General features: G+C 34.0%; 3 protein-coding genes across 6 annotated transcripts; all 3 read right to left on the bottom strand.

Annotated features, from left to right (window-relative positions):
• Window positions 1-166: 166 nt before the first annotated feature.
• LOC131009420 (triacylglycerol lipase 2-like) lies at window positions 167-7,316 on the bottom strand. Of its 2 annotated transcripts, XM_057936736.1 has the most exons (9): window positions 7,072-7,315; window positions 3,730-3,846; window positions 3,488-3,628; window positions 2,366-2,476; window positions 2,150-2,293; window positions 2,015-2,055; window positions 1,299-1,387; window positions 715-801; window positions 167-622 (listed from the first exon to the last, which is right to left on the bottom strand). In XM_057936736.1, exons 1-9 carry the CDS (start codon window positions 7,246-7,248, stop codon window positions 303-305), a joined length of 1,227 nt encoding a protein of 408 aa, XP_057792719.1. In that variant the 5' UTR covers window positions 7,249-7,315; the 3' UTR covers window positions 167-302. The 2 variants fall into 2 exon arrangements, with proteins under 2 accessions (XP_057792719.1, XP_057792720.1); XM_057936737.1 differs by lacking the exon at window positions 2,366-2,476 and having other exon boundaries at window positions 7,072-7,316.
• Window positions 7,317-9,367: 2,051 nt separating this feature from the next.
• On the bottom strand, window positions 9,368-12,882 carry LOC131009419 (triacylglycerol lipase 2-like). The gene is made up of 9 exons (XM_057936735.1): window positions 12,707-12,882; window positions 12,476-12,586; window positions 11,883-12,023; window positions 11,691-11,801; window positions 11,209-11,352; window positions 11,079-11,119; window positions 10,598-10,677; window positions 10,309-10,404; window positions 9,368-9,944 (listed from the first exon to the last, which is right to left on the bottom strand). Exons 1-9 carry the CDS (start codon window positions 12,866-12,868, stop codon window positions 9,625-9,627), a joined length of 1,206 nt encoding a protein of 401 aa, XP_057792718.1. The 5' UTR covers window positions 12,869-12,882; the 3' UTR covers window positions 9,368-9,624.
• Window positions 12,883-14,159: 1,277 nt separating this feature from the next.
• On the bottom strand, window positions 14,160-21,237 carry LOC131009418 (protein argonaute 16). 3 transcript variants are annotated; one of them, XM_057936731.1, is made up of 23 exons: window positions 21,045-21,237; window positions 19,970-20,181; window positions 19,686-19,891; window positions 19,404-19,616; window positions 19,193-19,329; window positions 19,005-19,102; window positions 18,826-18,923; window positions 18,577-18,748; window positions 18,376-18,492; window positions 18,191-18,298; window positions 18,062-18,124; window positions 17,771-17,884; window positions 17,528-17,693; window positions 17,324-17,436; window positions 17,089-17,226; window positions 16,859-16,989; window positions 16,690-16,755; window positions 15,929-15,992; window positions 15,294-15,405; window positions 15,137-15,210; window positions 14,912-15,006; window positions 14,778-14,809; window positions 14,160-14,685 (listed from the first exon to the last, which is right to left on the bottom strand). In XM_057936731.1, exons 2-23 carry the CDS (start codon window positions 20,159-20,161, stop codon window positions 14,510-14,512), a joined length of 2,685 nt encoding a protein of 894 aa, XP_057792714.1. In that variant the 5' UTR covers window positions 20,162-20,181; window positions 21,045-21,237; the 3' UTR covers window positions 14,160-14,509. The 3 variants fall into 3 exon arrangements, with proteins under 3 accessions (XP_057792714.1, XP_057792717.1, XP_057792715.1); XM_057936734.1 differs by having other exon boundaries at window positions 19,404-19,613; window positions 21,045-21,221; XM_057936732.1 differs by having other exon boundaries at window positions 19,970-20,163; window positions 21,045-21,220.
• Window positions 21,238-23,480: the final 2,243 nt, after the last annotated feature.

Raw genomic sequence — 23,480 nt, 5'->3', positions numbered from 1 at the left:
TTTGTTATTTCTTTTTCTGTGCCCATAAATTATTAGAATGTTGTTAATCCTAGGTGTAAAGTCTTAAATCATGAATTATGTATCCATAATTCATCTTTTTGGAGTATTTTGGATCCTTAGGCCGGCCTTGAAATTTTACAATGATAACACATTCTTCATTTTGTAGGGAGAAACAAAATTTTCAAAATATCATATAACGATGGACTTGAACTTGAGACCTCTGACCTGATGCATTAACCATTTTATCGCTAGGTCAGCACACGCACACAAAAATATGCATATTATTACAATGCATTCGAATTCTAGTTCGATCCGAAGAAGGCCATCACAGGGTCGTACACAACTTGCTTAGCATTCTCACCATAGACAAAATCCAGGTGAGCATAGCTTTCTACATACTGCACCACAAGCTTATCCGGGTCATGACCCGACAACGTCTTGATGAGCGTATGCACGTCGTTAACATCAGATTGATAATCGTTCCCTCCGTAGCTGAGGAAGAGAGGGATGTGAGTCGGGATCATAGTCATGTCGTATTCTGGGGGCGTCGCCTGGCCGTAGTGCTTGTGGTTGTCCTCCTCGGTGTCATAGTCGTACATCGCTATGTTCCCGTTCCTGATCACTGGCTAAAGCACCAATAACTCGCAACTGCTACTCGAGATGAATAAATATTTTTTTTAAAAAAGAAAATAGGCGCGAAAGTTTTGATCTTACTCTGTGATAGATGGATCAGGTTCTTTGTTGAGGTTGGTTGTTGGCGATTAAGATGTGATCTTGAAGAGTTCATGCAACAATTAGGGCCTAAAATTGAAGGAGAGAAAATTGGGAATTAATTTTTTGGGGTTAAAATACCATAAGTTTACCAACTTAATTTCTCGTTTATATCATGATCTTTTTTTTTTAATCAGAAAGTACATGAATTTAAAATTAATTCTGAATTGTTCCACAATTTTTAATTTCGCCCAAATGCCAAATCTAATATGATGTAGCAGTGAGAAATTGCAAATTGTGGGACTATTCATTCGGATTGAGTTTGGGCGAAATTGCCCTATTTTGTTCTATTATTGATATGCAGCTTAGCTTAAATCCCTTAATCAATGGATTATTCAGAGTGGATTTGGCCGAAATTCCAAGTTATGGGATGATTCAGAATCAATCTTAAATTCATCTATTTTCTTGCCAAAAAAAGATCATGACATAAATCAGAAAATTGGTAAACTTGGAGTATTTTTCGGAAATAACCTCTAATAGAATTGATTCATTTGAGTAGTTAATGAAACTTTTTTTTTTTTTTTTACCTGAGGAAAGACTCGTAAGATCCACCAAATTGGAACAATTAATTTGTTTGCAGATATCAACAAGAAGTTTGGAAGGAGGACCTCTGTCTCTGTCAAATTCAAGAAAGAATCCCAAACTCCATTAAATTGTTAGAAATCATCATAAATTGTCAAATTCAATAAAGAATCTCAAATTCCATTACATTGTTATGTTTGAGTTCACAACAAAGAATCCCAAAATCCACAAAAAAAAAAAAAATGTTCCAAAATCATAAAATGTCCATTTTTTTCATAACATGTCTATTTTTTCCTACATGTTAATTAGAGGCCAACAAAGAATCCTAAATCCATAAAAATGTTAATCAACACAAACATAAAGATCTAGCTATCTCCATGATTTGAGTTGTTTCCTACATGTTTGATTTCAAGAAAGAATCCCAAAATTCATAAAAAAATGTTCCAAAATCATAAAATGTCCACTTCTTTCATAACAAGAGATTAAACAAAAACTTTTGAGCTTATTTCCTATTCCATGTTACTAAGAATCCTAAATCCATAAAAATGTCACTAATCAACACAAATATAGAGACCTATTTCCATTTCTACATGTTTGAGTGATAAATATCAACTTTGGGATGTCCCTTGAAGATAATAATAATAATAATACTGAATCGTATATCTTATTAATCATGAAAAGTAAACGCCCCTAAAAAGTGTATAAGTTGCTCGTTTCTCACTCTTCGGGGGCGATTTTTCTGATTCCCAGCCAATAAAACGCCTGTCAGAAAAAGGCCTGATCATCAACAGATGCATTTTTCAGAAAAAAAAGGCCAAAACCGAAGAGCACAGAAATTCAAAGTTTTATCACTTACTTCACCAAGGAATAACTCAGCACCAATTCTAGAAACAGGAGATGGCAGCTGCCCCATATAAGCTATGGGGCTAAGCAGAGCAGCAGATCTCACCATGTCGAAAACCTTGTGCCGCGAAAACGCGGCAAACGCCATCAAAGTGCCCTACCATCATCAACAAAATAATTAACAAAAAAATTGAGCTAACGAAAAAAAAAAAGTGTTTAGAATTGCTACCAAGGAATGGCCAACGTAGTGCAATTTCTGCCTTGTTTGGTTGTAGACATGCTCGACCGTGGCTGGGAAGTCGTAGGCGGCTAGCTCGTCCCACGACCATTCCCAGTATTCCTAAATTTCCAAACACGGAATGAGACACATCTATCTATCTATCTATCTATCTATAGAGGTTAACCATGTTTTGTATCTCCAACTTTTAGCGTGTTTCAGAAAATGTCTCAAACTAAGGTTTTCATTTAAAAAATCCTCAACTTTTAGGAAAGAAATTATTTATGTCTGGCTTCAAAGAATCCGCCGGCAGAATGGCGAGTCACCTCATTGGATTCTTAGGTAGATTTTTTGTTCCACCTCACATTTTACAAAATTCGGCAGCAAAATGACCAGTCACCTCACCGGATTCTTAGATAGATGTCTATTTTTCATTTCACCCATAAAACGGCATCATTCTACCAAAAAAGGTTTAAAAGAATTTTTTTAAAAAAAAATATTCACATAAGAGGGAGAGCAGAACTCAGGAAGAGAAGCAAAGCTTAACTCTGAGTTATGCTCTCTTTCTTTAAGTGGACTTTTTTTTTGGAGGAAAAAATATCACTTAAAAATCATTTCGTCTTCGAATCATGTGAAGTAGGGCATAAATCAAACTTTCAAAAGTTGAGAATTTTTAATTAGTTTATATTAGTTGGAGATATATTTTGAAAAAGGGTTATTATCGAAAAATACTTAAAGTTTGCCAATTTTCTGATTTATATCATAACCTTTTTTTTCGCCAAAAATACATGCATTTAAGATTGACATTGAATCGTCACACGAACGGCATTTTCACCCAAATTCAATAGGAATAATCCATTGATATTAGGGGGTTTAAGCAATGGTGTAGACCAATAACAAGCGAGAATATGGCAATTTCGCCCAAATCTAATCTGCGTTATGAGAAATTGCAAGTCGTGGGACTATTCGGATTAGATTTGGGCGAAATTGTTCACGGTGAGACGATTCAGAATCAATCCTACATGAATATTTTCCGGCAATAACGCCTTTCAGAAAATGCTAAAAATGGAAATACAAAATATGATCAACCCTGTCCCTATACACGCCTGATGATAAGGGTCGTTGATCCATTACCGAATCATTAAAGCTAAGCGAGGTATGTCTACTGCTGTAGGCCGTGGCTCGCACGTTGGCCAGCCATACATCGAAGCCGTTGTCTGCCAAGATGAACCCTAGAGCTTTATCACAAGGCATATCCAGCCATATCGTTGCATCCTGTTAGACAAATAAATAAGTTTTAATAAATGTAGTTACATTGGTTAAGGTATGTTCGAGGACCTGAAAGATGAAAACTAGAAGGAGTTGGAAGTAGCAACGCTCAATATGCCATGTTGAAGTAGGACGGGGGGCTTCGGCCGCTCCTTTGTCGTTGCGCCCGATCGCCCCGTCGGAATCCTTTGCATGCTAAGGATGTATCCATCTTTGGTTGTCACCTGATCAAATATATATAAAATAAGTTCGCTATGAAACATTATGAATTCCCGATAAAAATGATGAATTGAAATTCATTCAATAAGTGATGAATTTACTGTAGATTTACGATCTAAAAATTGGAAAATGATTCCTATTTTATACTATATATATTTGGACTCATGAAACTGAAATTGTTGAAAAATTGGTGGATCTTATTTTATAACTAAGACTTCATAATATTAAATTCTTCAAAATAATGTCATCATTCACAACAATTAAAAGCTCTAAATTACAGTTGTCAAACAGTTGGGCTGATCCGAAAACCAATCGGGCTTTGAAGAAGCATGGTCTGGCCCGACCCATAATCAAATCAAGCCCGGCTTCCTGCAGGCCCAAGGCATGATTTTTCGAAGGGTAATTTTAAACACAGCCCCCAATTTTCTCACTATAACCCCTTATTTAAAAAAATAATATAAATAATTATGATTATACTATTCTACCCTTATAGCCTCATTTAAAAAAAATGTGACAAATTAATAGTTAAAAATTAATTTAGAAGAACATCAAGTGTAATCTCTTGAAAAATAAATCTATTTTATCGAAAAAAATAGATAAATGTATAATCCTAATCTCTGAAATAAATGTTTCCTTCTTCCTCCATCACAATTTCTCGTTTCTCCCCCCCCCCCCCCCCCCCCTTTCTCTCTCAAATCTGGGGGGAAATAAATCAAAATTCTCTTGTTTTCTCATGTCATAAAGATCAAATTTCCACAATTTCAAAATTTTGAAAACCTCCAGTTTTGCAGATAAAACGGAAATCATGAATTAAGTAAAATAATCTGTCCACATTCTTAGAGTAACTGTCGTCAATTCTCTGTTGCAGCCTGCACCTGAGACTTTTCAACTCTTCGATGACATAATTCTCTTGTCTGGTGGAAGGATTGTGTACCAAGGCTCTCACCACAATGTTGTAGAATTTTTTGAGAGCTTGGGCTTCACATGTCCCGAAAAAGAACAAAAAAGTTGCAGACTTTCTTGATTTCTTCAAAGAGTAAATGTTTTCTCAATTTTCCTTTCCAGTCACACTATCACTAACATATTTTGTAACATCAAGGAAAGATTAAGAGCTGTAATAGGCGTAGGGGCGACCCTTACAGTTTGTCTTTGTGGAAGAATTTTCGTAAGCATTTTGGTCGTTTCAGGGTGGTGGCAACGCCAACTCCTTGCCAAGCTTAAGGAGTTGGGAGCTAGCTTTATATTATTGCAAGTTGATGACTAGGCGTGAATTTGGGGAGTTGGCTCCCAAGCATAGAACTCAACTCCCTGCACAAAACTCAAGAAAAAAGTGTAGCTTTCATCCATTTCCAATTTTTAATGTATTTCCATTTTTTTGGCTGATATTAATTTTTCATACATTTCGAATAAGAAAATTGTGGCAAAGAAATCACACTTTCATTGCAATTTTTTTTTTCCATGTTTAAAATTTCTGTTTTTTTTTTTTTTTTTTCCTGAAATTGTTGGCAGGCCATTTGCATTTTAATTTCATTCTTTTTTTGCACACTAGCTTGTTTGTTTGCTAAATTATTTGTAGTTTTTTTAATTATTATTTTTAGTTTTCTTATCTATATATAGTTCTAGTTCTCATTATTGTATACCATAACTCATCTTCTGTTTTTTGTGTTTATTTCTGAATTCTATTTTTCTTTCAAAATGTCCAACTCCCCAAATCAAGATCAAATAAAACAAATGGTTAAGAATTGGATTCGTGAAACAGCGAAAGATGATATAGAACGAGAGATGATTGCTATTGCTGATGAAGAAGATGCAGAAACAGCTAGCGGAATGACAGATGAAGAACTCCACATTCATTCCATGATTGTGGCAAGTATTAAAGCAAAGCGTAATTGGTGATTTTGTTATTTCTACTTTTATCTATGTAATTTCCTTTTGAATTATGTATTTTCAATTATTAAAATTCTCTTTTAATTTCTAATTTTAATTTAATTTGTGTTGGTGAATAATATGTGCAAATATATGCTATTCAATAAATAAAATAAAATTATAATTAAATTAAATTAAATTAAATTTTAATAGAATTAAATTAAATTAAATATATAATTATCTTGCATAATTTAAATGAAATACACATTTAAATTGATAATAATACATTTATATATATGTATATATAATATTAAGAGATATGGTAGGACCCATAAAGGAGTTGCTTTTGTAGGTTTATTGTTGCAGAGGTAAAATTATAAAAGTTGGTAGGTTTAAACTTTTGATGTGGCGCTGATGTGGCACTAAAGGAGTTGCTTTTATAAACAAACCAATGCCACCACCCTCACATTGAAAGAGAAATAGGGCGTAAAATGGGGCTATAAGGGTATAACAGTACCATTCTAATTGTTTTTATTTTTTTTAAATAAGGGGTTATAGAGAGAAAATTGGGGGCTATGTTTAAAATTACCCTTTTTCGAATCAAATTGGCCCGACATTTGGTTGTGACCCGGCCCAATCCAAAATCACATGTGTAAATGATAAATCACATGCGTAATACACGTAGGTATTACCCTCGATTAGTTGCAAAAATAATTTAGGGTAAATATCATATCATATTAAACCTCCAATTATACCTGCTTTATTAAAAATATTTTGAATTGTAAGAAATATTTTTTAAAATCCTAAATTATTATGTTTGTATAAAAAATGTCATGTGTCCATTTTCCAGTCCCCGAAATCATGACGTGGCTCAGCGGATGCCACCATATAATTTATATTTTATTATTTTAAATTACATAGCACAAAATGACGCCGTTTTGTGTCATATCATTTTAAAAAATAATGTTATTTTGTGTATCGAGCGTGGACTTAGTTTTTTTTAAACGATATGACAAAAAAGCCAAGACGTTTTGTGCCATAAAATGTAAATTATACAGTGGCATCCAACGAGCCACGTCATAATTTTGGAGGTTTAATATGATATTTATCCAATAATTTATAACCGATCCATAAAACTTACTCCCTCTGTCCCGGTCAAAGAGGTGCACTTCTTTTGGGCACGGGATTTAAGGAGAATAAGATTGTAGTGGGGCGACATTGTTTGTAGTGTAAAATTATTACCAAAAAAAGAAATGTACCACTTTCGATGGGACAGCCCAAAAAGGAATACGCACCACTTTCGGTGGGACGGAGGGAGTATATAATTAAAAAAAAAATACACACACACTTAAGTTTGTTCTTACCCTATGTTCTTCACAGCTATATCCTTGAGTCTCCACAATTTGCTTACACAATCCATCTCCATTATTATTGGATTCCAATTCTCTTGAAATCTTTGTTCTTCCACCAGCTGCTAAGACAGCAAACATAAGTAGCAACAAAATTAAGGATGTCGTCGTCGTCGCCGCCGCCGCCCCCATTTTTTGTCACACTAAAATATCAGCTTCTTCTTATTTTTTTTCTCTTGCAATTTTTTTTGTGATTTACCAATAGAGTTGCTGCTTTTATAGGAAGTGAAACTCAAAAATCTTTTTGAATATGAATTTATGTCATTCACATCACAACATAACGTTAGCTGTTAGGATTCCATGTGTTCATACTTAGGGACGTACCAAACTCTACAATCGAAAAGGATATATTCAATAGAGATTTAAATTAATTAAAGAATTTTATTCTTCTTATGGGACTATTCCAAACCCAATTAATATATTTGAGGATATATTGAAGGTTCGAGTCACTTAGTGCATGCGTGTATTTTCATATTTTCTTCAATAATAGTAACAAATAAGAAAAAAACAACAACTGATTTATCGAATTTAAGAGGCACCACAACATAAAATTATGTCTATTAATTTATAAAATGTCACAATTTTATTTAATGACATTTATAAGTACTATAATTCTTTAAAAATAATGTAATTATAATTAGGACATTTTATTATAACATGGGTTTTGGAAATTCTAAATTTATTGAAACTAAACTAGTTGTTTCATTTCTAAATTAAGAAAATTCAGTTTGGCAACCAAGTTGAGAAAATCGAAACAAAAATTATGAAAATCATATAGAATCGAAACCAATTTCGATTTTATTGGGTTTTTTTTCTTCTTTTTTTAAAGATAAGAAACCAATTTCATTTTTTAAATTTCTGTAATTGAACCAAATCAAATTAATAAACCAGTTTGCACACCTAATTATGCGGCTAGATTGTGCGCTAGGGGTCTAAGCAAATTGAGCCAAACCAATAATATAACAAATAAATTCTCGACGAAGCACAATTTAATTGTAAATAGCTTCCCATTGAATAAATAGGTTGGGGGTTAGTCATCTTTAGATGTGTGTGATTTCAGAAAAATTTTAAAAATAAAATGAGAGGTTTGGTAAATATACCATAGTCTCCTCATGTAGATTAGAATTGATATTCTCGAAGCTCCCCTATGAATTCATGATGAACTTTTAGCCTTTAGTTTAGGGCATTAATAACATTTCCACTACTTTATTAATCATTTTTATTGTGTCTCCATCTATATAAAAAAAATTGATAAAGATTCGAACTCATGACCATAAATTCATAATAATTTAAAAAATAAAAAAATACAAAAAATATAATGTGGAGAAAAAAACAATAAAACTAAATTAATCCTTTTTAAATGTGAAACATATTTTAAAATAAATTAATTTTTTAAAAATATTTAACCTTTATTTTCGGCACATTTTATCCAAATAACACTACTCTAAAAATATTACGTCTAATAATGTTGTTATAAGCATACACGTATCAATATATCATAATTTTTTTTTTGAAACGAAAACCACGAAGAGATATTATTCCAAATCACGATGAACAATATCTGTAATTAAAATCAATTTTGTTCAATTTATGGGGTTAAATTAATGAAAAAGTTTTTTTTTTTGTTCATCATTCTTTAAATTCTTGTTATAAGCATACACGTATCAATATATCATAATTAATTGATGATATTATAGAAAACGACAAACTATTTTTTACCTTGCACCAAACTTTTAAATTGCTTTACGTTTCTTTAATAAAAAGGGGACGACGATATTATGTCTAAATAGTAAATACAATATCTCTACTACTTTTTTTCACAAACTAGTTAGGTGAAATAATAATCTTGCAATTGCGTTTAAATAAATTCAAAAGATATGTTTTTTTCTTCTTCTTTTTTGTTTTTTTTGCTAGCTGCCTAGCTCTAGTAGTGACAATAAAATAATGTGAGGCTGATACTCTATTTTCCTATTTTTTGCCCCTCTTTTGAAAAAAGATTATTTATATTGCATGTCACACTTTTTCACCCTTCATCATATTCCTTTTCAAGTCTAATTCAGTTGCTAAAATAAAAAGGGGTGAGGTGTTTTAACCTTAGTAATAGGCACAAATAACAAATTTCCATTTGATAAAGAAGGATATATTCATTGATTCCTTTCAATACTCTTATTTTGCACGTGAACTTTGGTCGCCTCTGGCTAAGGACGCAGCTAGGATTTTAAAAATGAACGGACGAAATTATATTTTTGTATTTAAAAACAAATTTTGACGGATGAAATTATACTTTTATATATCAAAATTCAAACTTTTCTTACAAATATCAAACACAAAAGCTCATCAGACCATTAAATCTCGTAGATGCTACACTTGATGACATCATCTGCATGCCATCTCACATCCACAACGACAATACACACGACGCGCACCAAAAAAAACAATACACGCAACACGACACGATCCACGTGAAGATATTAAAAAAAAAAAAAAAAAGCACACACACATTTTCTATCATTGAAGTCTAAAGAAGGCTATGAGAGGATCATACACCACTTGTCTAGCATTCACAGCCATCACATAATCAGCATGAGCATAATCCTCTCTATAATCCACAACCAGCTTATCTCGGGCGTGGCCGTCGAGGCTGTCGAGCAGCAGCTCCACGTCCCTCGCCACGGAGAGGGCATCCGCCCCTCCGTAGGCGAGGAGGAGAGGCAGATCACTCGGAATCCTGCTCATCTCGTACGAGGGAGGAGCAGGCGTGCCGTAGTGCTTCTTGTTCTCCTCCTCGTCTTCGTAGTCATACTTGCAAATCTTGCCTCCTCTTATCACTGCAAATTAAACAAGAAAATTAAATACACTTCTCTTGATAATGCTCGATTAATTGTCTATAAATACACGAAGTATATCCATGTTTTAGCTTTTAATGAGCACTATTTTCTTGACCAATAAATACATGAACTTTCAATTTTCGGAATTCGGCCCGAATTAAATTCCGGCCATACTTATTCCTATGTGAATTACTTCCACGTAGTATTAAGTTGATCGGAATTGAAATTTGGATCGAATTCCAAAAAATTAAAATATGTATTTACTCACTAAGAAAATAGTCTTAATTAAAAATCAAAATTTCCATATACTTTGAATATTTACATGCAATTAACCCTAGAAAAAAAAAAAAAAATTGGTACTAACTCTGGGAGAGATGGATCATGTTCTTGGTTGAAGTTGGCTGAGGCTCATGCTGTAAGAAAACACTCACAATTGAAGAGTTGAGGCAGCAGTTTTCACCTATAAAAACTCAAAATAAAGAACACTGACTTAGTGTTATAATAGCAATGAGATTCATCTTAACTTCAAGAAATGTAAGAATCTTGATTCAGGTGGAGTTATATTTTCTACATTTTGAGTTCAAGGAGGTAAAAAAAAAAAAAAAAGTTTGGTGGGGGCTTCAGCCCCCCTTAGCTCCTCTTGAACATACTACCTGTGAAAGATGTCAAGAGATCGGTGCAATCTGCGCCTTTTTCCTTGCACATGTACTTTAGAAGCTCAATCACAGCTTTTCTAGAGAAAAAAAATTAAAAATACAATTAATTAATACATTATTCAAGCCTCATAAACTCAGCAACAATTTTAGTTCGAAATTCAATTAATGCATTATTCAAGTTGTTAGGAGTATGGAGCCTGAATGTACTGAATACTCGAGCCCGATCTTGGCGATCCAACGGTGAAAAATCTCTGGCTTGACATCGCCCTATAGACGTAGTCTCGTAGAGACAAACGAACTGAGTAACCAATTCTCGTGAAAATCAATTTTGTTCAATTTATGGGGTTAAATTAATGAAAAAGTTTATTTTTTTTGTTCATCATTCTTTAAATTCTTGTGGTGAATTAACTATTTCTTGGTATGGTACAAAAGTTGAGGAAACAAACAATCTTCAAGAATGTTCTAGAAGTTATCTTACCCTCTAGGATTGAATTCATTGATGTGCAACCAATGCAATGTCTGTCACAAAAAGATGCAATACAATAAAAATCCCATCAAAAAGAAAATAAAATAAGAATCAATAATTTATTTCGACTAGTTAGTTTTACCTCTCCAAGAAGAGTTTCTGCTCCAATTCTTGCTAGAGGTGAAGTGACTTCACCTAGATAAGCAATAGGGCTAAGCAATGCAGCTGATCTCATCATGCTCACCAAATCTCCACTAGAAACTGCAGCAAGAGCCATCAAAGTTCCCTACAAACGAACATCTTCCTTAACATAAAACGAGCACAAAATTTGGGCTCGTCAACAACATAAAAAGCATGCAGTACAAGATAACAGTTTTCAGCATCTCGTTGTCTATGAGCACTAATTTAGACAACGGCCTTAAAACCGTTGTCTATTAGAGTATATACGAGTTTGTCGTCTATATGGAGCAGTAATAGACAACAAGCCCAAAACATGGTTGTCTATTTTGAAATAGACAACGGTGTTGGGCATGTTGTTTATTACCGCCCCAAATAGACTACAAACCGTAAATACATTGTCTATACGTTAATAGACAACGATTTCGTCGTTGTCTCCTTCCCTACCTGTGAATGCCCAACATAGTGAAGCTTCTGCCCCGTCTGAGCATGAACATACTCAAAAGTTGCCGGAAGATCATATGCAACGAGCTCGTCCCACGACCAATCCCAGTAGACCTAGGAAGATCTCTTCATTAGCCCAAAAAACCTACAATTTGATCATGATGGAATAGTAACAAAACGGAGCAAGAATGGTACTGCATCATCAGGGCTGAGGGAAGTGTGTCCGCGGCTGTAGTCCGTGCCTCGTGTGCTCACGAGCCACACGTCGAACCCTTCATCAGCCAAGACCAGAGCCAGGGACTGATCGGGTGGGCTAATCAGCCATGTCGCCGCGTCCTGCACCACACAAAAACGCCTTATTTTATCATCAAATTTCTTCACCATAAATGATTATAAAATAGTCATTTTAAGATAATAAACATAAAAAGGTGGCTATTGTTTTTTTTATCTTTTTGGTGTGTGTTTTTTGTTGTTGTAAATTTATTATGAGAAAAGGAGATTCTCCCTTTAAATCTCTTTTTTTTTTTCCTTATTTTCTACAAAATATATAAAATTTTACCCTTTCTCATTCCTTATTTTTGGGGTGATAATATTGTTAATTCCTGTTTGGAGTGAAAAGGAATGAGAAAGAGTGAAATTCTCTTTCGTAGAAAATGATGGATTGAGGGATTTAAAGGGAGATTTTTTTTTTAACCTTCATTTTCGCATAATAAATTTACAGCTAAAGAGCTTGTCCAAATACTTGCAATGAAGGAATAAAAATTTAGGACTAAAACAAACAAACAAACCATGAGAACTCCATGCTGTAAGAGAACTGGTTGCCTTTCCCCTTCTGTCTTGCCTGATATTCCATATGGAATATTTTGCAAGCTAAGGATATATCCATCGTTGGTTGTCACCTAAAATCATATGCAAAAATGATGAAAAAGAAAAAAAAAAAAAAAAAAAAAGGGTTTCAATTCATATTATTTACAAGAATATATGAAGCTGCAACTCATGCAAAATCACTATCACATTACTTTATGTTCATGGCAAGGGTAGTTGTGTGGCTCCACGGCCGCGCTGCAGAGGCCGTCAGCGTCGGCATGGACTCTGACATTATGTGTGGGGAGGTGAGGTCTGCTTGCAACAGAGGAGAAACATGAAATAAACACAAGAAAAATGCAGATGAATGTGTCCATATTTAAATTTACTAGAATATGTTTTCTTTCTCACTACCATTGTTGGAGTGTGTATATATATATATAGTCTTGAATGAGGATTCAGACAGTGAGGAGTTTGGGTTGATGAAAAATTAAGACAATTAGGATTCCAAGTTTTGGAATCAAATTTTACAAGAATGAGAGCAAGATTATGGATTTTGTTTCTGCATGCTTGAATTTGTGGATAATGTCAAATCTGATTTCTGATGTGTCCATATAAAAATGGACAATGCTTTTGTTAATACCTAAGAATTGGAAGATGATCATTTCAACTGAATTTTTTTAGGAGCCAAATGAATTTTAGTTGAACACAATTGTTTATCAGTTGCCTAATAAGAAAATTCATACATTTTTAGGATAAAAGACTAGAGATAGATAATTTTATGTATACATTGTTGGTTTATTATCTCCAATGCTCTCTACGTCTATGAAAAGTATAGTACAATTGCATTTATTCCGCGTTCACAAAAAATATATCACTTTTCATTTTAAGATTTAAACTCTGCACTTTATTCTTATAATTTAACCTTACAAACACTTGTTATTTAATTTACTAAAAAAACCACTCCATGATGCACACTCAATCCTTATAATTCAACTTTAACCACTCATTTTTATTAAAACTCGCGTCGAACACAATGTCAGGTACTTTTTTGGACGGAGAGAATACTATATTAGCACTATCTAATATATTTCACATTAGGTAATGCAATTTAAATATATGAAAAGTATTGTGAATTCTTAACATACTATATAACATGATTTTATTTTCCAAACTTACAGATTTAGTTTTGATACTAAAAAATAATATTTATATAATAATTGATAAAATAATACTCCCTTCGTCCCACTAAAAGTGACATATATTATATTTTGGACTGTCCCATTATAAGTGTGGCCTATTTCAATAGATGACAAAATTTAATCCTTAAAAATTGTAAGTTCTACCACTTTAAATCAATTCACACATTCTTCTTAATTTACGTGTCCAAAATGTTTGAACCACTTATAATAATGAGAGGAAGGGAGTAACAATTTTTTACATCTCTCAAGTTGATTGTTTCGCTTGATCCACATTGAAACAGAATAATATAATTCACAAGATGAATCTATCAACATAATCCAATTTATTTCTACAATGCGTTCATAAAATAATTCACAAGATGAATCTATTACCATAATCCAATTTATTTCTACAATGCGTTCATCAGAATCATTGGTATGTTAGTTAAATTTAACATATTATGCCATTGTTAAAGAATTCATAACATATTCATCAAATCCATAGTTGTGAATTCTTTGAGAATCATTTAAGATCAAAATATGTTGACACAATTCTTTGAACAAATGTAACTAATAATAACAATAAATAAATCATGAAGAGGTGAGCCAAAAGGTGTGTACAAATCATGTTAGATGGCAATGCTTCAACCTTCTCTTGTATCAAAATCTCACCCCCCTCAATTGCCACAGTCTAAGCAAAATCTATGGAGATTTTCACAAAATTTTCACCTAGTTTCAGGGTTAGCTTCCCTATTTACCCGATCGTCGAAGTCACCAACTATTTACGCCTATTTTCTGAGTTGTTCACTGCCAAACAGATCCAATCCATTGCATATATCAACAAAAGAACATGGATCCAGCAACATCCTTGTGGAGCCTGGGCAGCTCGGGGATGGGGATGCTTCCTGTTGCCGTCATGCTATTCTGTCCAGACGATGTTTCAGACAAGTCCTCGAACTTCATGAACTGACCTACCTGGTGAGCTGCAAGATGTGCATAACATACCGGTGCAACTGAAAAATGCAGACAGTGATCAATTTCATTTTTCGAAATGAGCTTGACAGTTGAAATGTTAAGGCAAGGTCAAGGAGTTGATGATATATACCTATGGAGATGGCAGTGGTACTTCTCTGGTAACTAGAGAGGATTAAAAGGGAAAGCGAAGAAAAGGTTAACATGTATATTACTTAACCCGTTTATACTAAGAGAGGGGAAAACGTATAAAGCCTAAAATCTTACATGTATGATAGTGAATGGATCAGATTCTGCAGTGCATCTGGGGAGAAACCAATCTCATCAAGCAAGACATGATAATGGGCAGGTCGAGAAGTTCCCTGATATTTATAATCAAACGTTATGAATGCTGGCGGAACAATATTATCTCGGCAACTAATGGCAAAAGAAAATGAAAAGGAAAAAGAAAAACAAAAGGAAAGAAAAATAGAGGAGCTGGCAATATCTTACTATAAGACCCGCCTGAGAGCACATGTAAAAATCATAATTTCTAGGGTGAACAATCTTAGTATCCACAACGGTACCTGCATAAAAGAGAGAGAGGTTACGTATTCTATTCTTGCAGTCATGAACCAGAATCAGAGTGCATAAACCAAAAGAAACGGACCACAGGGTACATTGTCTTGAGCTGAAGCTTGGAATAGCTTGGTGTGGTGATTCTTTTGGGCTACTATCACTGTGAATTTTGGAATAGCAGACTCGCCGAGATGCTGATATGCCTGAAATAGTCAAAGTTTACGATCTCAAGCAACCAAAATAGTATGCCAGGCTCGTCATGAGGTTTGAACTAATCTCAACATGTCATACAAATAACAGCACTGCAATTGGGAGCATTTCAGTGATGAGATGTGAAAGAAATTGAGAGAACCTGACAAAATGATAGATTTTGTTGCTTTGTGGTATTCCTTCAAAGACAAGCATGTTGAATTGTGGTCTAAGTATGGCTTCTATTAGTTTTTTGGTTAAATACTTTTCACCTAAGGTGTCTTGAACTGCATAAGGTTTGTCAAGGACGACAGTCCAGTAGTTCCATTTTCTCTTGCAGAAAAACACTTCTTATCGTTGTTTTCCTTAGGTTTCAGATTCACATATGTCGATGCAGAAAACTAAAAATCTCTAGCTATCAAAATCCATACAGGGATGTCACTGTTTCTAATTGAAACCGAAAGTCCATAATGTCTAAAATCCATGACAACTGCAGAAGCTCAATACGATATCAGGAAATCTAAGATGAAAATCTACCTTGATCATTTGATCAAGCTCGATGTTTATAACCTGAGTAAACTGGGACTCGCTGACACCATCCCTGACAGAAAGTGGATATACATTAGCGATCAAAACAAAAAGGATGACAAAGCTGCACTGAGATTTATGAATCTAAATGGTTGGTCATGTGATCATTTGAAGGACTACAAGTTCAGTACCCAATAAGAGATCAGACATGAGAAATCCACCCATTCAACTTTGTACCAGAAGAAACTTAATTCAACAGTTGCATGCGGAGAGCCTCTCAAGAGAAATAAATAATACTAAATATAATAATGATAACTTAAAGCATTTTAAGTTAGATATAAAAACTTAAAAAATAAAATCTAATCTAGTAATACAATAATAGAGAAGACTAAAACCCAATAAAAAGTATGGAGACTGCACTCAGAATAATAATTTAAGTGGATAGCCAGACAGCAGAAATGCTTTCTGGAGCTTTTTCATTCAATTGGATCATAAAGCAACTATATGCAGGCTGATCAGATTCCACAAATCTTACTTAACTGGTTGTCATTATTCATCTCATATTTGTTCGGACCTTTAACAAAAGAATAAATGCCAGGTTAGAAATATCCATCCACCAAAACCACATGACCATGAAAGAAAGCCAATCCAAAGAAAAAAACAAAGAAACGTTGACTGCAGAAAAGAAATGATTTGATATTTTTGACCGAATCTAACACGATGCTGCATAACTAAAACGCAAATAAGACTTTCAACACAAGCATTCTTACCTGAAAACAATAATTTGAGTTGGTTTGCGTCCATTACTGGTTTGATAGAAATCCAAAAGTAATTCTCTGAAGCAAATAGTAAAGCCATTGCCTCAGCATTTTGTTTAACTACTAGTACAAAAATTAAAATTCTGGATGAAAAATTGGAAATTCCTTTTGAATGATGCACCTCATGATACCATCATCCTGCCCATTTGCTAGTGGCTTGAACAAAGATTCAATCATCTCCACCTTTGCAGATTGAGCTCGTACAGCTGCTCTATATTTTGATATCAATGGCCAGCTTCGTGATCCAACAACCTTATAGTGATAGAAAAGCAAAATACATCAAAGTGTTAGGCATAAAGTAAATCATGCCCAACACAATACAGTAAGAAGTTCAACAGGCAGAATAATTACAGCAGCAATTGATGGAACATCGGATCGACCAGGAGAACCATGTGAAACGTCCATTCCCAAGATCATGGTTGGCTGATCTGTAACTAGTGGAATGCGATTGGAATGCTCTATTGCTAACAATGAGTTGGTTCCTCCTAGCTATATATGAAATTGAAAAATATTCATAACAAAGTCACATGGCATAGGATATGGCAAAAAAGAGAATCATTTTTATGAGGTTTTATTGGCTTGATACCTTGGAATTTATTTTGAGAAGTACGTTTGTTAGGTACTGGTCATTGATCTTGATAGGAGAAATGCATTGGGTGACAATACCCATGTTACTCAAACATTTTTTCTTCCAAGGTCCTATGCGTTTAAACAAAACTTATAAACTAAATAGCTAATAACTTTAGTCAGAAACTCTTTATCCTGGAAATGGGGACTGCATAGTTACTACCATAAATATCACAATTTTTCCGTTCTGGCAAAACACAAAGCAGAAATTGAGGAGGGCCAGGTAGCTTAGCCATAATATGCTCGAACATCTTCTCTACACGTACGACAGGGCTAGCTCTTCTGCACTGAGGATCTTCTTCAATGATCGTATATGGGCGTTCAATTTCCTATAGGACCAAAACGAAGATATATAAGCATGCATATATAAGAAGACAACAAGAGAGAAGCAAATAATACACCATACAATGCCTTTGCTCCTCGCACAGTTGATCAACTCCCGGGAAAGATGACTAGAATCACAGCGTCCTGAGAAATTTACAAGTGCCCATTCTTCTATATTCTGGGGCTTCAGAAGTTTCTTCAAAGATCAAAGCCAGATTATTAGTTGAAAGTTCAGTCAATGTATTTGTGTGCTCTAACGAAACAAAATCTTACAATTATGTGACCCAGTAAAAAAAATACTATGTTTCTTATTCAATCAGTGCTTTCCTGTCCCATAAGTCAGGTTATCGAAAGTAATGCCCAAAGATTATACCTTGTTATTGAAGTTCCACCGACCATTTCGAGGTGAGAAATCTTCATTATTTCCAACCTTCAACTGTAGGTGAAAGAGAGAAAAGAGTCATTGTTGATACATAATTAATCGGTAAAGGACAATAACTACCTTTGGTGCATCAAGGATCCGTCCATCTAATTGAGTAAGCTGCTTTTCAATTGATATACCACAAGAGACAAGGAGCGGATCTTCGTCGTACTTGTATTTTGTCATAGCCTGGAAAAAAAATTAAAAATGAATCACCCTGCAATATAGAAAAGAGAAAAAAAAAATGCATAAGTTGAACAATTTACGTCAGTTACAACTCGTATTCTCTCAAGTGGCTTTTGCCTTGATTTTTCAACCAAGGATGATCTCTGGGTCACTGATAAAGCTTTTGTGTATCTCTGAAGAGAGACTAGAGAACAGAGCTAGAAAATACAGAAAGAAGACATGATTAAGTTTCTTGAATGAGCCATTTAGAGTTCATAAGAGAACAAGAGATAAATTTGCACCTCTAATGGCAGATAGTTTGGTCGTTTTGGTTTCCCAACATCAAGGCATGGCATGTATGATGAAGATTTAAGTTCAATATTTCGGTGTTTAACAAAATAGTCATAAACAGTAATTTCAAGGGCCTCATCACTGCCTCCAGCATTACTACCACTTTTGACTTTCAAGGAAAAACTGAAAATGTAAACAAGTGTCAAATGGTTCAGCAAAGAACAGAGAGAGAGAACTCAGATTTATATTTACAAACTTACAACTGCTGATTGCAAGGTTTCTCGCTCAAACCTATAATCTTGAACTCCTTATTATTATGAATTGCCTTAACCCTCATATTCTTCAGCATCTTTTTAGCCTGTGCTTCAATCTCCATATCATAAACAAGCAGATAAAAAAAGTAAGAGAAAAGCTACAATATACATTAGAAGTTTTCTACCTTTGCCCAGTCAATATAGCGAGGATCCTTAACATTTTGGTTGGCAAGAAGGAAATCCTCAACACGTCCTGGTTTCAAGATCATGGTGGTTGATACATCTGAACAAGAGATTTAGTGCCATTATTTCTCCAAGAAGCATCACATGCCAAACATGCAACCATGTGAAGGAAAATCAAGTTGAGTGATACCCATATTTAGAGATAAACCATCAAGAGTTGGACGAAAGCTGGAATGTAGTCCTCGTACGCCTGTCACACCCCCTCCAACATCAGTGAACATCAGCGGGTCATCATGAAAAAATGATTGTCGAACCAAGAGACACCCGCTGCATCCAACTTTTACCATTTAGGCAGCTGATAACAACCAAACAAATACAGTACATGAGGTAGCGTGGTTTACCGTTTAGCTGCTTGTTGCCTTAGAATGATGTCTAAAACTCTCAGCGCATCTTGAACATATTCTATTTCAGCTCCTTTAAGGGCAAGAGATAAAGATTTCAAGGGTATCTTAGCGGCATAACTGATCTCTACCTTGAATGTTTTTGACCGTAGAGAGTGCTTAGACTTTTTGCTAGGCTCAGTCGAGCAGCCATTATCGGAAGGGTTACCACTACTACACGGGAATAAGAGATAAATGAAAACGACGAGGCACAAGCAACACAAATTCTGATAATGAAATCACCTCTTGGCAGTAGATTCCTCAAGAATGACCGTATATTCAAACTTGTTCTGTGGTAAGGGCCCCACTGTAAACAAACTCTTGTCCCCATCATATGCAAATCTCTTCTTGTCAAATTCGGAAGAGTATGTTTGGTAAAGTTTATCAATGACTTTCCTCCCAATTACCTTGCCGTCAACAGCCTTATTATCCTCATAACTTATGGAAACCTGAAGCGGGAATGGATATGTTAAATGCATACTATATGTTGTTAAATTTGAAAAACGGAAGGGTTTTTTGTACTTTACACTGTATTGGTAAAAAATCTGATTTGGATTTTTGATGGAAACTTTGAAGTGATTTGCAAGCAAAGGGACACGTTTTCCAGAAGTCCCAAATCCAGGTCTTATCATTATGGACCTCTCAGGAAGGTCAGCAGACTCAGCACCTTCTACCTTCAAACTTTCCTGTATAGTTGGCAATGGTGGTGGCTTTTCCATTCCTACTTTCAATGAGTGGACTAAATAAACAGAATGATGAGTGGAATATATGTTCGTAAAATAAATAACACGGACCAAAGAATAGGTCCAGAAAAACAGAATTTAGTCAAACATTCAGCTAGCAGTTAAGGTTGCAAATTAACATATCACAGCACAGCAGTAATGCATCACAAGCAGTCTAACCTACGAAAATTCTGACCAGCAGAAACACCTGCCCTCAACAATGTTTAAAAAGAATTCCTATGAAAAATTTAGTATAGAAAATGCAAATGCAGCATATTAACATGGGATAAACTCAGAAAAAATCACATCACCTCAATTCTGGAAGAAAGAAATATATCAATAACATGTGCAAATTAGCAATAACCTAATCAGAAAATCACAAGCAAACAAGTTCACCAAAATAGAGAAACTCCCTCCATCGCGTGCCTTGGCTATTGCGAGCAAGCAGAATTAATCTAAAGCGCCCCAATTTCTCAGAATCCTTTCATCTCAAAAAAAGGGGGCGAAACATTAAGGAACCAAAACATGCAAACATAGAGATCAAATGTAGGTTAAAAAAACAGATAAATTATCAACATCTGTAACAGTAGGCATGTAGGGGTCCCAAATAGAACGGCGGTGTACGATACAGCAGCGCAGAGATGAAAACAGAAACAAAATTGAAAAAATATAGTATATATATACACAAACAGGAGCAGCAATAAAATTCAGCTTAGCAACATACAATCCAACAAAAAAACCTGTGTGCACATTTACAAAATCAACACACATATACGTATATATTTAGCTCATGAAAGTAATGCCATAAATCATTAATGTTCGGGCGGAAATCACGCGCTAGAAGCATACTAGAGATAGAGAGAGAGAGAGAGTAGTTCACCGGAGAGATGATATTCCGAGGAAACCGAGCTGAAATTCCCAGCGCGAGAGCGGAAATTGACACACAGCGGCAAAGGGAGAAGTGTGCTTTTTTGCAGCGAATGCTGCTGACTGATTTTCTCTCTCACTACTCTTCACTCCCCTATGAAGAGAGAGAAAATGGAGGGAAAGGAGAAGTAGGTCGCTTCGGAATTCGGATACATCTCCAAAAAAGAAAATGTTTATTATTTTAATAATATTTTCTACGCGGGCCATGTTTAAATAATTTTGTAAAAGTCATGCTTTAAATAAAAGAAGTTGTGATCATAAATTATAATTAACCAAAATTGTTTATAATGTAATGAGTCATAAATCACATTTATTAGTATTTTTTATTTCTATTAAATAATCAATTTTATAACAATTGTATAGAGAGAATCTTGATTAATGTAATTTAATTATAAAGTATAATTGACCAGTTTGGCTGTGTGTGTTAAATGGGCCCTATTCGGCCCACTTTAATATACATAAGGTTTAAGGCCTAATTTAACACTTTTCACTCTATTGAATGGGCCATCTTGTCGGGCCAAATGGCCTGATAAACACATGCACGGTGTTCGATTTAATGAATTGGATAAAATTTAGTCTTATGATAAATTATAAATTTATAATATATTAATTAGATTATTAAATGGTGTGATATAGAGTTAAAAAAGTGAGGTGAACCCCATAAATTCTCACTTTTTGAGAAGTAATTTTTTCCATAAAGGGAAACAAAACGAAGGGAGTATAATTTATTTTTTTAAATATAAATAAGATTTAGTTATTTTACTGTATTGTCTACATTATAGTTATTTTTTGTAACTTTTTTATTTTTATTAAAAAATACAAAAAATATTAAAAAAAAATAGGTACGATATAGATAATACAGTAAAATAATTAAATTATATTTTTATTTTAGAAATGGGATATATTTATTGTTTATAAATAACACAAAAAAAAGTCAATAGAGTTGAAGAGAGCTGCAAATTGAAACCAGTTAAAAGTGGACCGCCATCCAATTATTGGATTTAAACTGTAAATTATTAAATGCTCTCTAAAGATAACCACTCTTTGTGGTTGGTTTATGATAATAAAGTAATTAATTAAGAATCATAATGACTGGTGAGACTAATTTGACGAAGTAAATTTAACAAAGTCGGCACTAATTGTGAAGGCATGACTTTAACAAATACTAAACTAAATATTAAATCCCAATTATTAGACATTAATGTGCATTCAACCTAATTTTTGAACTACATAATCTTATGATTTGTGGCAAATCAGACAGTTCTATTTTTCTACATGTATTTGGAGTTGAGATATAAACCTTCATTCAATACCAAAACTTAAAATTAACTGAATAATTTTGCAATCTATTATGTGAATTGTTCTCCAATGAGTATATGATATATTCCTTTCGGCCCGCGAAACTTGAACAATATTTTTTTTTTTTGAATTGTTCTGCGAATTTGAGCATTCTTTTTATATAGCAAAAGTTTTTTCCTTTATTCACATTTTTAATATTTCACATACCACACAAAATACTAACTTGTTAAAATTCGTGCCGAAAAAAAAAATTGTTCAAGCTCCACGAGACGATGAGAGAATTATCATAATATAGAGTCTATTCATCAAGGGAAACAAAAAATCCATTAAAATTGTCACATCATAAATAAGTGAATTTTTATAATTAAGTTTCGATCTCAAATAAAACAAAAATGAAAAAAAATACTAATTTTGGAAAATGATGTTTACATATGTAGCTTTATTGCCCCTCGTGTCTTTTCATAGTGCAACCTTCTTTTTTTTCTATATTTATTTAAATAAGGAAGTGACACTGCGTGAATAATTAAATACAACTCTCAGCTGAATTATTAAATTTATTGCGGTTTTGCATGCTCCAACTTCATCTAAATTTCTATATTAAAATTTGAGGCGAAATTTAAAGTGCCCTTTCTCTTATCAATAATTTGAAAAATGCCCTCTCTTACTATACCAAGCACTACATGCCCTAAATAAGTGAAGAACCGAAAATGCCCTTTGAATGTGATGGATGTGCATTGTTTTCCGCAAAAGTTCTTACACATCTATGACAAAAGTTGTTAAAGTGTAAGAAAAACATCAATTCATCAATTTAAACATTGAAATCGGTCAAATATGTGTTGGAACATGTGAAATACTGACAGAGAAGTTAATATTTATTTATTTTTGAATTAAAATCGAAGGTTTTACAAGTAAATCGTAGGCTAATTAATCAATGGAAAATAAATACTAAAAATTAACACAATCGATATTAGCACTCAAAACACACATTGGAAAAAAAAAACAAGCGTCCGACCGGGAAAAACAAGTGTCCGACCGGACACAAGGTTTCACCGGGCGGACACATATATGTTCCGGTCGGATAGATGTTTTT

The sequence above is a fragment of the Salvia miltiorrhiza genome, chromosome 2 (genome assembly GCF_028751815.1).
Source record: "Salvia miltiorrhiza cultivar Shanhuang (shh) chromosome 2, IMPLAD_Smil_shh, whole genome shotgun sequence".
Classification (NCBI taxonomy): domain Eukaryota; kingdom Viridiplantae; phylum Streptophyta; class Magnoliopsida; order Lamiales; family Lamiaceae; genus Salvia; species Salvia miltiorrhiza.
Note: the sequence above shows the minus strand (reverse complement) of the source record. Positions and strands in the feature narration are given on the sequence as shown.